The 15,098-nt window shown below is 44.8% G+C and overlaps 1 protein-coding gene across 1 annotated transcript in view; it reads left to right on the top strand.

The window, feature by feature from the left end:
- The window catches only part of LOC135373642 (uncharacterized), a 69,711-nt gene that overhangs the window by 42,717 nt on the left and 11,896 nt on the right, over positions 1-15,098 (top strand). Inside the window, exons 10-13 of the mRNA XM_064606741.1 lie at positions 3,378-3,449; positions 4,459-4,588; positions 7,260-7,361; positions 12,096-12,128. Coding sequence (XP_064462811.1) covers positions 3,378-3,449; positions 4,459-4,588; positions 7,260-7,361; positions 12,096-12,128 — 337 coding nt within the window. The remainder of the gene's footprint in view (positions 1-3,377; positions 3,450-4,458; positions 4,589-7,259; positions 7,362-12,095; positions 12,129-15,098) is intronic.

The raw sequence follows: 15,098 nt of genomic DNA, 5'->3' as shown, positions 1-15,098 counted from the left end.
TTACATCTAGGAAATTAACAGTCGTTGCCGAGAAGGAGCCAATACCAACTCCAAGGATACCAACTCCATCTTGACTTGGACAATTTCGCAAGACGTATGCGCCTAAAAGAATATTTTTTCGACAAACCTAACTCCAATCCGAATCCCTTTAAACCAACTTCTGATTTCACACCCGATGCCAACCGCGACAAAGCCCTGGATATGTACATCAAGGCTGTTCAAAGGGATGTACTTGACGCATACAACAATTCATCTAACCGCAAAACTAAACCAAATTTAACAGCAGCTGAGCAGCGCAGCCTCTCCGACTTACAGAACTGTGGCGATATCATTATCAAAAGGGCAGTCAAGGGAGGGGCAATCGTAGTGATGGACAAACAGGACTACCTTAACGAGGGCTTCCGACAACTGGGCTGTAACACGTTCTATGAGCCGCTTGACAGTGATCCAACAGATAAGATAGCTGCCGAAATCACCAAAACCCTAAAATCCCTAAAAGCGCGTGAAATAATCGACTCCTGCCTATATGAATTTCTAGCCCCCCAAAACCCTAAACCAGGCAGGTTCTACATGTTACCGAAAATCCATAAACCAGGAAACCCAGGGCGACCTATAGTTTCCTCAATCGGCACCGCCACGGAGAAAATTTCTAGCTTCGTTGACCACCTCCTTAAAGATATACCGCCCCGATTACCCTTATATATTAAGGACACCAACCATTTCCTCGAAATACTTAGCAAATGTGAAACACCCAATGCAAGCTTGCTTGTAACGCTAGACGTTACCTCCCTTTACACTAACATCCCACATGAGGATGGCGTGCTAGCAGCGGAGGCGGCGTATCTGAAGTACTCCGATCGCGCGGTTGACCCATCTGTATTACCAACTCTACTCAACTTGATCCTCAAAAAAAATAACTTCGAATTTGACGGCCGCCACTATCTACAAATAAATGGCACAGCTATGGGAACCAAGATGGCACCAACGTACGCAAATATTTTCATGGGTGCACTAGAGGAAAAATTTCTAGCCGTGCGCGACAAAAAACCTACTCTATACAAACGCTTCTTGGACGACATATTCATGCTTTGGCCACACTCCGAAGAAGATCCCAAAGGATTCATTCGCGATTTCAACCTGGTACACCCCGCCATGAAGTTCACCCAGTCCTTCTCGGCAACGACTGTTAATTTCCTAGATGTAAAAGTAACCTTAACCGAGAAGGGTTTTTCCACTGACCTGTACCGAAAGCCAACTGATGCTCAGCAGTACCTTTCCTTTAACAGTTGCCACCCGCGCCATACGAAACTCGCCATTCCTTATAGCCAGGCACTCCGATACAGGAGGATCTGCTCGGACGACGATGTTCTAAACAAAAACCTCGCGGAATTAGAGCAGACCTTCGTTAATCGTAAGTCTAGTAAGAGACGCCCTGTCCAAAGCACGACAAACAGACCGGAGGAACTTATTCGGTAAACGCAACGACGAACCCAAGGGCGACCGCGTAAACCTTGTTCTTACATTTGGTGCAGGCGCGGGTAATATTAACAGTATCCTCCACCGCCACCATAGCATCCTTCTGCAATCTGAACGGACACGACAAATATTTGCCGAGAAGCCACGAGTTACCTACAGACGTGCCCGCAACCTCCAAGATAGACTAGTCAACTCCAAAGTTCCCAAACCATTAACACCTACGGCGGGATGCCATCCATGCAATGGTAAAAGATGCCAAATATGCAAATCAATGCAAAGCACGGCAGCGGTCAAGAGTACAAACTCCAACTTCTCCCTTAAAATCAATGGCGACTTTGACTGTAACTCCAGTAACATTATTTATATCATTCAATGTACAACATGCTCCGCGCAATATGTAGGTCAAAGTAAAAATTCATTTAGGATTCGATTCAATAACCACCGATCAGATGTTTCGAAAAAAGGTAGCCTCCCGGTTTCTCGCCATTTTAGTCGACCCGGTCATTCCATTAATAACGTCGCACTTTTTATTTTAGAGTCAAATTTCACATCCGATCGCTGCAGAGAGCAACGCGAATCGTACTTGATCTACAAATTCCAATCTCTAATAAATGAGGATAAAGGAGTGCTATCAACTGTAAGAAGCATATCCGGATAACTTTTTTTCTGTATGTCCTCGGAGTGCCCGCTGCCTCTTTTCTTCTTTTCTTTACAGCTGGACACAATGACTCTAAGAACACCCCGGACAACAGGTTTTCAACGAGCGCGACCCAAGGCTCTGACACGTAATCTCCCCGGCCGATGACCCAGGAACCTTCCGGAATCTTCCAGAACATGACTCACTAACGACTGCCTCGCAGTGGAATTGTACCAACTGTGACGACACTTTTGTAACCTTTTAAAAGACCTTGTACAGAGATTTTCCTCTCAGTCCCGAAGAAGGCGGAGCTTCCGCCGAAACGTAGACTTCCCCAGACCCTTAGTTTAAATGCCAGCTTAATAAATAACTTTCCCCTACTCCCTACTTCAATCTCTGGTGTCTTTTCTCCCCTATCTATATATATATGCAATATATATATATGTATATGCGATAGGCATGCTACTTTCACTATTCTCTCTGGGCCGGCGGCGTTCTTGGCCATATGTTGCTCAACCGTCAAGCGACTAATTACCTAAGAATCGTTGAAAAAGCTGCGAAGCTGTCCCAAAAGAGAACATCTGTTCCTTACGGTGACTTCATATCGTTACCATTTTGATAAAGAATCCGTTCGGTACATAGTCCGCGAAAAATTTGTGGAGGAACTCCTTTTTTTCTTGATGTTCTTTCTTTTCTGTTCATTGCGCATCTTCGGAGACGCGTCTTTTCTTCACCCCCAGTGTGAGAGGGTGGAGGAGCACAGTACCGCCTCATGCATCGAAGATGAGCTTTAACTTGCAGAAATAAAACAAAAGCGTGTGTATGGGGTGACTCTATCTGAACTGCCCTTACCTTGGGTTGCATTTTCTGTTTTCTGATAATATTTTTTCCAGGACGCAAGAGGCGACAGTGTGGTCTTTCTTCCTCTCACATTGGGGAAAGAAAGAAAGACGGGTCTCCGAAGATCCGAAATGAACAAAATAAAGAAAAGTCAACGTACAGGTGGACGCATCATCACAGTATCATGCGCGCAGGGAAGAATTTGAAAATATTTGAGAAGGAAGAAAACAAATGCACAAAAATATTCCGCTACGCTAAACATTTCGGGATTGCCGTTGTTTTCAAGTCATTTTCTTCAGCAAGACGCTCTAAATGTACGTGAAAGTATTGTACGCTTGCAGCAGTTGGAGATTGCCACATGTGCGCCACGAAGTCTCAGAGGCAGTCAATAAGCTCACATGACCATATGACTCTCGTTTTGCAGGATAGTGAACACGAGTGAATGCGATGACATGCATCTTGATCAATGCTACCAACATCTCATCCCTGCATATAAGTAAGGGTCACCTTTCATAATGGCTTCTCTCAGCGGATGAGTCGGTAGCGTATCCAAAGCGCCGATCCAAAGATAGCGGATTCTAAGCAGGCCGATGACGCTGGTTACTTTTTTTGGAAGGGTACAAATCGCTGAGGAACTCCGGTGTGGATGGTTTTTATATGTTGATAGTACGTCCATGGAATATCCAGTGGATTAAAATGGATATCTATTACACGTGCACAATATCCAGGACTACACGTCTTATGGATGTTCATAAGACGTTTCTGGTTATCTGGGAAGATTCAAAGCAGGCCGATGACGATGGCAAGTTCTTTGGAAGGGCACAAGTTGCTGAAGAACGCAGTCTTCCACGACTGACATTAAATCTGGTGTCTCATGTGCCGAGATTTCGGCACATGAAAAAAGCAAAAAAAAAAGTAACGTGTGGACAACGTTAATCCACAGACGCGACCGTCTTCGCGTCGCTCGTGATCGCACTTGTCTGGCGACAAAAAATTTCGAACTATGATTATGATCACGATTACTTACCTTCGCAATGGGACAGTTGGCCTCCATGAAGGGGGAAGGTGCTTACATTAACGTATAAACTACGTGTTTTCTACACTGCGCGTAAGCAATACCGTTCGAAGGTAGACATGGAATGATGGGAATGATGGCATGTAGTCTTGAGTCGGAGTGCCAACATGAAAGGAAGGCTGCTGAATAGCCGCATTGTTTTCATAAAAACTCAGGGCAACAGATGTTGCCTGTCCCAGTCGCAGAGCCCACTGGTGCCCTTGCCTGATGCCCCTCAACGGAGAGCAGAGCATAGACGCTTAGCACGAAGACGCAAATACGGCTCGCATTTACAACTACTAAGAAGTCAGAACAATGTCTCTCAATGGTGATTAGCTCCGAGAGTGTTGAAGATGGCCATCTTAGTTCCTGTTTTGGGACAGCTCTTTTCCAATAGCGTACCTACTCTGCCTGTACGAAAATTTCTGGAAGCTAATTTGTTTATTTACAGGGACGACTTGAATAGAAGTCTATGCTACACAACGACAGACACGCAAAATGCGCCTACATTTTCAGGAGTAGTAGGATTCAACGTAGATAATTTCTGTAAGGCGAGCGCTCTTATAGATGGACTAACAGCGGTAAGCATCACTACGGGAAAAAATCATATATTTCGTATTTTCGTGTTGTTTAAATTGTTGAAATGTAAACGAGGTCGTAGCGCTGGGAAGTAATAGAACGCTTGTTTTTTTCGATTGTGCGAACTTTTTTCTGCGAAAATACTTTGTTTTGAATTTTCCGGTAACTGCATTTCCAAGGAAATTGTTTCGCGCGTGATGAAAAGAAGATACGAGGATTGACGGCATTAACGTTTAATAGCGATGGATCGTATTAATGATTGATTAGTATTGTGCGAGCTCCAAGCGTCTCAGCAGAAGACTATTAGTGATGAGGTACTCTGGTACTACAGACGGACCGCTTCTTGATAGAACCAAAGAATAGATCCGATACTCAGGTTTAAGGAAACCCAGTGTTGCAAACCTAGTGGAGTTATTGCCGTGGTGTCCTTCTTCACATATGATTAGTGATACCTCCCAAGCAGCACGCCAATATTGGTCCAATATTGGCCCAATGTGGGCTGCCAATATGGGGGTGCACATATTGGCAAGCCCGTTTTGCGCCAATATTGCCAATATTTCTGTAATATCACCAACGGGGAGTTCGTGTAATAATAAAGAATTATCCTGTATAATATTCACCACCGATAATACTTTTCTCTGATCTTTGCTTTTTTATTTCTGCGGATCTAATTGATCCACGTTGCACATGATTGCAAAAAAAGCAGACAAAACACGGCATCGCCCAAAAAGAACGAACAACTACGCCCGCCTTGCTGAAGGCCACAAGCAATCCCACGCAGCTGCCAATGCCAAAGATCCCTCAGAAGCCTTCATTGGGATCGCAATATTCTGTGAACTAAAAATTTCCCACCCGCTCCGAGACTACAAAGGAGCGAAACACTTTCGTGACGGTGACGGACATACGCCAGAGCAATTCACACGGCTTGCAGCAATTTGAAAGCACCTAATTTTACAGAAGAGCCATCCCTTCCTATCAGACATTGTGTTTTTTACTTAAAGGATAGCGAAGGAAGATGGCGGCTATTTCCAGAACGGGGAATGTTGAGTTGTCGAATTCTAGCGAACCTGACATTGGGATTGCCAAGTACGTTGACAGTTTCGAACTATGTGTATCATCTGCGGGAAGTTGTTGGATGTAACGATATCCTGAATTGGGTATTTCACACGGTTCAACGTTCAATCTTGACGTGCTGCTTGGGCATTTGTGCAACACGAGTACGTGCAATTTTCTATATTTTGAGTCAATATGGGGTGTACGCGGGCAATATGGGGCCCATATCGCCAGGATTTTTCCAATATTGGCTCAAAGTGGGCATTATGGGGCCTGTATTGTCCATTTTCATCCAATATGGGAAAACTCTTGGCGAAACAGGCCCCATACTGGACCCGTATCGCCAATGACCAGCCAATATGGGCCCAATATTGTGTGCTGCTTGGGTCCACTGACACAATGAATACGTCACTCACAAAGCAAGTCGTCTACCTCAGGCGGATCCTTCGCCTCGCAACCAGAGAAACAAAACTCCTGGCATGTATACATCATTTTTCTCAACACAACTGTATCTGTGCTATTTCGGATCTCAACACTAAACAGTACATTATTTACTACACCTGAAGGCACTTCAGGAAAAGCACGCTTCACCGGAGTACTACCGGTTTCAGCTATAACAACACTCTGAAAGATGTGTCCTTCATGTGCGTTTGATAGGAGCCCCGAAAGTGGAGAATACGAGGCCTCTGCTTAGACACCACGTTAGGAAACACGCGTGACGCAACATTAAGCACGGTGTCAAAGCATAGACATCATTTTGAGGTCATGTCGTTTTAGCGCTTGTCGACATATTCCGATTGGCTTCATGCCAGAAGACGAACGTATTTTGGCAACGTCAATGCTTCTTCCGAGACATAGTAGCAGATTTCCCCTCAGCTTAAGCCAATCGCATCGACTCAGTGTGTAATAGTAGGTCGCCATCGCATCATTGAAAGTGGTCAACAGTAGGAGACCTCATGTAGAAAACTGAGTGTTTAGTGCGAGATTATCGGATGAATATAACTACCGAGGTCGAAAGACGCCCGGAACAGTGCACAAAAAGAGTAAACGGACTATTTACAAACGATTTTCGAGCGGATCACGGGTGCGGCCATATTTATGGTCACGTGTAGGTTGACATTTGCTGTGACGTGCGACCAGGACCTGTCCTAAATGCATTGCCTTCTCCCAGCACGTTTTCGTCTATGAAGCAACATTGGACGCTGCAACTGTGCCGTCGAGACAGGGGAATTTCCTTGCGTGTCAGGCCGACTTCGGCGAGAACCGTACTTATATCCATGCCGAAAGTAGAATACTCTTTTAAACGCCACACAACTGTGCCACAAAAGGTGCCGAGTAATAAAGACTCATAGCCGTAGGGATGATCACATGCATTTGATTTCAGGCTTGATCCGAAGCACGCAATTGGCGCCAGGCGCTGCGTCAAGTCCTGGCGCTAGCGTGAAGTAAACTAAAAATAAAACGTTATAGTTCAGTCCAAACCCGGGCCCCGTTAAAATTCATCTAATGCTGTTGATTCTGAAACTTTACTGAAAATGCTCATGGGTGTCATTTTCATGTGTGATGTGTGACAATGATATGGTGAGTGATGAATACACGTCTCGTCTGTCACCGTTCTAGGGCAAAGGCTCTACAGTGAGCAAATCGTGTACCACGCCGTGTGGGGTTTCGGGACACTCGTATGACACCAACTTCTTTGGTCCATGCAAGGCTCCGCAGTCTGTAAGTGCATAGGGCAGAGTCAACACTATCTAGATGGATAAAGCCTTGTCACCCGTGGATGTGGCGTAGCCAATCAGAACAGTGTTTTTCACGGCGGTAGCAAATCCCGGTCGAACCTTCAGCTTCACCGGTCCTGGGGAGCGTGTCCACTCTTTTTTCCAAATTGGATTATGGATGTGCTGTGTACGTTTCAGCACGGCCATCAACACTTAAAATCCTGGGTCCAGTAGGTCTCCAAGGACTACGTTTAGTTTTCAGAGCTTCGCCAATACAATGGCTGTACATATAATCAAATCAGTGGTCTTTAGAGCAACACAGGTTTTACCTGGCTCCTTCATATGCATTAAGAATCAACATATCAATGTGTGAAAGGCACACCGTTCAGACAGCATTTCTTGAACAGGCATTCAGCTGTGTCTTCTTTTAGCGTTCGAATGTCACAACCAGTTCATCACTATGGCTTTTCAGAGTACAACTCTATCATCCTTGAGTCAAGTAAAAAACTCATCCATGGCAGCGCCTCCAAACATGTACCTCTCCAGATACAACAAACGTGAAACTGTGAAACACAATACTGCAACAGGAATTTGAGGTGCGAAAGGATAGCTTTGGCAGCCACATAGAGTACACTGATGGTTCAAAGGGTGTTTCCGAGGTATCATGCGCTATGGTCACTGGCACTGTTACAAGGTCACATCGTGTGAAGGTCACCATGTCTGTCTTCACAGCAGAAGTGTATGCCATAATTTTAGCCCTTAATTATATCTTACAAAATCGTATTAAATCATCAGTCATATACGCAGATTCTTTGACTCATTACAGACTATATGTAGCATTCATTGCACAAAAGACCCCATTGTCTATCGTGCAAGGAACCTAGCAAGCACACAGTTTATCGGTTACTTTTCTGCTGGGTACCCTGCCATGTTGGGATACCAGAAAATGAAAAGGCCGATCGAGCAGCTGCTGCTGCCCTAACATGCGACATAACGCCCTTTGACATTCCATCAAAATATGTCGTCGGAAAAGATGTGGAGCAAGTAATTGAGATGACTGCGCTCTACAATGGAACTGGTTTTAATGATTGATGAAGGTGCGGGCACGAATAACGATACCTCGGGCACACGGCCGAGGGAGCGTGCCAAGGAAGACGATGATGGTTAAGATGGCGGCTGGATGTAGCACTATACAAGCCTTTTATTGTCAATGACTATCCCCCTCGGATTAATTTTAGATTTGCTGCTAGTTTAGCTTAGGTGTATACGATGATTTGAGAAAGTATAAGAGCAAGTACTCTGTCATCGCTCTCACTGCGAGAACAACACTCGCATCCTATTGTAATCAATCCAGTAATCAATTATAGACACAATGCTCTGCTGGCTGGTTTCCTTGTAGAACATTCTCGAGAATAATTTTCTACTCCCGTCCCCTTCTCTCCCCCACCTTCTTCTTCTTTTTCAAATAACTGAATGGTTTCTGGAAGATATCTGTCAAAAGGTGTCGGGCTATATGTTTAAAAAGCAGCAGACACTGGCAGAGCTTTTGGAACCAACAGACAAGCAACAAATTACGCACTATAAAACCTATTCCTCCATCTGCATCCAATCAACTGTATGAGGTGCTATCCTGTCGGCTCCGCCTGGGACACACCTATTTAACACATGAATATCTCTTACGGGAAGTAGACTGTCCTGCATGCAGTGACTGTGGGGAACAACTCTCAATCTTTCACATCCTCCAACGTCATTTTGTTTCGTGCAATAGAAACTTCTTGCCACTGCGCACCCGGCTCTTCAGCTCGGCAATGAAAGTTTTGTACCCTTTGAAAAGGTATACATGTTTTTTTAGAGATACCGAGTTTTTAAAGGATCTGTGATTTTAATTACTAACCCAGCACTTAGCACTGGTTTAGTAAGCACAAAAATTGTACCTAGGTAAAACTTAATAACGCCACTAATGCGCCACAAAAAAAAAAAATCAAATCAAATCAAAGCTTTTAGCTGTCGTAGCCACATAGATGAACCACTGCCGTCCAGGCGTAGTAAACAGGAAAACTTCAAAATAAAGCTCAAAACTGTCCCATATTTCTATCGTCAGTAACTTTGTGGAAAGTGTTCTTTTTATCTACAGATTCGTGTCTATAGGTTTTCGGAGTTATTGGATTCGTAACAGGGCGCACCGCAATCAGACGAAGTCAGGCTTTGTGTCCACGTAGAGAAGGAGGGAGAGGAGGTAATAAGCAGACCTTCTGTATCTAGGTGGCGTTGGCAGAGGCCGCAATGTGAAAATGTTGGAAGAGCGCAATACAGCATAACCGGCGCGGATTGTTTCCCGGTGCCATTGTTATATGGCGTCTAGTTCCTCTACACCGTTGTCGTCATTAGCGATGCGACGCCTTAGCACCATGTGCGGAACACATGGATTACATATGATCAGTGTTCTCTTGCTGGGTGATAACAATCGTGCCGTTCGTACGAATACGCTGCTGTCTTTTTTGGGTGTTGTCCTGTCAAAATTCCAGAACGCTTTTAGAAAAACAGAACAAAGTTATTTTATGTGCCGCTAAACATACGAGAGAATGACGTTGGGACGGATTGCACACTTGCAATACAGGGCGATATTAGCGACACTTCCCCGTTAACGGCTCAAACTTCGCAATATGGGGTCCCTATTGCCAAGTCTAATCCAATACGGGGAAACTCCTGGCAAAACCTTATGTGCTGCTGCCGACACTCCCGACATCGGCCTAACATACGCTTGCAACACCGCTCAGAGTTGGGCCGATGTCGGGTCAGGATATTGGCCCGATATCATTTGGACATGCTGCCGATGAAATTTCGACATGCTACCGATTTGTGACCGATGTTGCGCCAACATAATTTTGTATTTTTCGTGTGCTGGCCATCGTAGGGATGAAAACAACGTTAGACTGGTTTGCGAGGAAACTACGTTTTATGTCTACCATTGTTTATTACTCGTTTTATTTTCTGATGGTTTTCTTTATCTCTCGTATTTCCCACGGCGTGCAATGAGCGCGGTATTACCAAAAGCAAGACGAAAAAAAGTTCGAAAGCTCCTTAAAAAACGAAGCGCAAGAAGCTTTCAAAAGGTACCGGCATTTCTTTCGAAACAAAAACATACTATATATTTCATGTCTTACGAGCTTCCGCAAATTCGAGAGCCCTGCTCGTCTCAGAATCAAAATGGTGGAGGTGACGTGTCTGATTTTAGTTCGCTCACGCATACAAACAAGGCTCGAATGAGGTATTGCTTCAAATATTAACTCGACATCAACGTAACGAATGTGTTTCCTACTTGCTTTTGGCGCGGGACACCAAGTAGGTCGATGGAAAGCCAGTGTCTGCGTTATGTCGTTTGTTTCGGTCAACATCTAGCCGACGATGCCAACTTCAGTGGGATGTTGGTCGCAAGTTGGCAGTGTCGGCGTGTTGTCTCTCGTTTCTGTGATCATCAAGCCGACATTGTCAATCTCTGTGAGATATCAATCGCACGTTGACATTGTCAGCGTCGTCTCGCTGGTGTCGGTCAACATCAAGCCGACATTGCCAACTTCAAACTTATATCGGTCGCAAGTTGGCACTGTCGGCTACATGTAGCTTGTTTCGGTCAACACCGAGCCGACATTGCCAACTTCAGCGTGATATCGGTCGCAAGTTGGCAGTTTCGGCTAGATGTCGCGTTTTTCCATCAACATCGAGCCGACATTGCCAACTTCTGTCGTATATCGGTCACAGGTTGGCAGTGTCAGGGATATGTTGGGCCGACATGCCCAACTTGCTGCCGATATCGGCCCGATGTCGTGTGCTGTCTTGGTTGGTGGTGTGCTGAAAACTGTTCTGGACCATGTCGAACAGTGGGAACACATGTCAGAACGCTTTTTCAGTACAGTCCGGTACACACAATACATCGACGCTGTGCCAGAATATTTTCGCAATACCCCAATACCCCACTATACACCCCCACACATACCCCAATTTAAGCAGGGTACATTTGCTCCGATGTGAACCCAATACGAAGTTTTACATTAAACGGGGTAGCAGGGTGTAAATATGTAGCACGAATACGGAAGCTTACTATGCGAGATATCACGGCCATGGCCACGGCAGACGTCTACGGATGACGTATCGTCATGCAGCGTAGGGTTACGTAGCGTAGCGTCGTAACGAAAACAAATGCGATGATCGATACCCTATCTGTTCTCATATCAGGGGTTGGTGCCGAACTTTGTATGATTATAGGAAGGCAGTTGCCTCAGGACAGAAGCCGCCGATATTTCGAACAGAGACTGTTCTTCTTCTGGGCACCGTCCTCATCATTGGCATGGTATTTAAAGGGTTAGGTGTGACGTGTTTAAAGGTTCATGCGAATTGTGGGTCAACAGCCCGGAGGGAAGAAAGGTTCCGTACGGAACACGTCACATCTAACCCTTTAAATACCATGCCAATGATGAGGACGGTGCCCAGAAGAAGAACAGTCTCTGTTCAAAATATCGGCGGCTTCTGTCCTGAGGCAACTCCCTTCCTACATTCCACCGGTTCGCTGGATTTCTACCCATCTTTGTATGATTATGTATCTATCAAACGATGGGGCACAGAAAATGTTTTTCTGTAAAACAGAAAAAACATTTCCTTGGTACCCTTGAGTGTGCTATGAACTGATCCAAATGAACGAGAGCGACACAAAACTGATTAACATTTCGTTATTGCCTTTCAGCCCGGACAAGCATGCTTCGACGACGACGATGCGGTACGTGCACGTTTATCTTCTAATTGAACAACCAACTTTATTAGCTACGCCATGACTAGATAGATTGACAGAAAGCACCAGAATCTTTCGTGAAAACTGGCTGCATCATTCGACATTCCGTCAAACACTCTTGAATGCTTTATGCTGGCACTATAGGACATTGATCCCAAATTTTTAATCAAAGCCCCAAAAACAATCCAAACGACGCACGCTTAGACACAGGCAGACACGACGCAGACACCTAGCTTCTTTATGTCTAGAGAGAAGTGCCCGTTTCATCTCTGATGACACAGCTTGCAGCTCACGCACCCGTTTCAAGCGTCTGAAAAACGTCGTCCCTTCCAGAGCTCGCTCTGTCCTTCAATCGTCATTCGACTAGTATACCTTCAACTCATATCTAAATATAGAGGTGATGGACATGTAACACAACCCTCAGGATAGCCTAAAATGTCTTGCACTCGTCCGCTACCAATCTCCTGGATCTGTCAACGCGGCTGTCATACGCTAATATGGCAAATACTCGAGCCCTGACTTCGACCTGTTTTGGATCAAACCTCCAGGACGAGAGGGCACTGAAACATCAAGAGAGTCACCACGTAGTTGATACTGAGACAGTTACTGAGTTGACTGAGACCAAGTTGATAGGATGATCTCACAATCACAACTTAGCACGCAGACGCTTCATGGACAGACCGCCGTTCTTTCATCACGCCATCCAAGATACTGCAGGCACCTGTGAAAATAAACAGTAAATACATGAAACAAGTACACTGATGAACAATTTGTGCGCGTGTGTATTTGTGTGTGTGCGTGTGACCACTGTCAGTGTCTCAAACAACTGAACTACGCATGCACTATTTACACACGCAATTTCTGCTACAAAATTCTGCTACCCCAGGGAACGGGTTCACTCCAAAAATCGAAGTACGATTAATTAATGCATCACTGATGCGGCGGAATGCCGGTATTGAATGAGGAAGGGAGCGGAGAGGTTTTTCTCCGGCGCTACGCACATCCATCAGACTGTCACAATTTTCCAACTCGGGAGTTGTAATGCTAAAACATAAAATGGTATTGTACTTTGTTTCGTGTTGAAAGATAGAATAAATTAATTAATTAGCATAGTAAGTGCGAATTTAGGGGTAGTTCCTTCGTTAGTCCCACTTAGTTCGCACTTAGTATTCCAGTTTGTCCTTCAGTTATTTTATTATTTTATTTATGAATTATATATTTTCGATTCTTTAACTTTATTAACGCCTTTCTAGTACTCGAAATCATTACAAACTTTCGACCACCTTAGCAACAGAAAAATCGTACGACAGCCACGGCTATCGGTTCTACATCTGTGGCTCTAAGCGGGTCTGTCTCCAATCCACGTAGCACCTATGTCGTGTTACTCTCCGTTGGGGAGCCGAGTGGCGTGAGGAAATTTATCGCATTAAGTTGTCAGTTGCAACGCATTCGCAAAATCAACAAGCACAATTACCTGAAGCTCTGCTGTTACATACTAAACACGGACAAAGGGAACGAAGTGGGGAAGAAAATTGTAAAAAAAAAAAGAATATAGCTCTGACTGCTCAGGTTTCCTACGGTTGCGAGCCTTGCCAGAGACAACGATATTCCACGATCCACTTTTCCGGTACCCTCTGCATTAAAGCTTCACAGCTGGTTTGAGTCCTGTGTTGTCCTCTTCGTATTCTCTGTTTCTCAAATTCAACGAAATGTACCTCTTTGATTAATATCCCTGGAACGTCTCTACCTGGTCACGAAAGTCCTGAATATCCGGATATCTTTGTGACATGTAGGGGATATCCCACAAAGCCATTTACCTTGTGATTCTACCCAGTAAACAACACATGTCTCAGCACATGTCTGTGTACGGAATATCACGCTCTGGATGTTTGCATTCCGATGTATAAAGCGCAGTTCATATATGCTGGGGAAGCTCCTGGACTATCCAAGAGACCAGGATATGAACACTCATTGAACGTCGCTCGAATATCACGGGGATGTCGTCTGAGATATACGGATCTGTAGGATGTTTATACAATCTTTTTTTTTACTGTAAGTCTTATTTTACTGTGTAGTATTTCGATAGCGTTGGGAGCAAGCAAACATACATTGTCTGAGCGTCCGATACAGCGTGAATAAATAGTATTCGCGTGTTGCTCTCTTTGCAAAGCATTTACGTAGCATCCTTAAAGAAACAGACGAATGGCCTTACAGCTCTACGTAGCAGGTAATCACAGCAGAGCTGACATCCTGAATTAAACACACAGTATTTGACAGGAAATTATGTCGGAATTATTGTTGGCATGGCATTGACTCAATGCAGGTGTAGCGAAATTGCAAAGGCACATCCATCCTCGTCACCGCTACAAAGTTTTTACGCCCCTCTATAATTAGCGCGATTTCGCTGAAACGACGTTGGCAACGCTTCGTTTCATTCTGCGGTTACGACCGATTGTCATCAAGCAAGATGGTGACTCATTACAGCAGGTATACCAGCAGAGTTCCAGTGCATATTACAGTGGCATTGCCAGATATGTTGTTTCGAGCAATGTGTATAGTCTGCGGGAAGTTATTGAATGTAACGACGCGCTGAGTAGGGCACTTCACACGCTTCGAATTTCGATATTCCCGTGCGACTTCGCCATTTGGAACAGGTACCAATACGGGTTCGTCCCATTATCTGCATTTTCATTATTAGGGGGTTCGCATGAGCTATATGGGCATGAGTAATATCTTGCTGACATTTTCCCCACATTGGTTGAATTTTTGCAATATGAGCCCACATTGCCGACCGACATTTTCCCCATTACTGCTCACACTTGGCAATATGGAGCATAGACAAAATGGCGTAAATGCAGGCTAGCTGGTGAATAAATTCCATGATAGGCAAGCCTGAGCGATGCGCAAGACACGTAAACAAACACAAACACGAGGGCTCAAAACCAGCAAGACGTTTAA

The sequence above is a fragment of the Ornithodoros turicata genome, unplaced genomic scaffold (genome assembly GCF_037126465.1).
Source record: "Ornithodoros turicata isolate Travis unplaced genomic scaffold, ASM3712646v1 Chromosome28, whole genome shotgun sequence".
Lineage (NCBI taxonomy): Eukaryota > Metazoa > Arthropoda > Arachnida > Ixodida > Argasidae > Ornithodoros > Ornithodoros turicata.
This window is presented reverse-complemented; position numbering and strand designations above follow the sequence as displayed.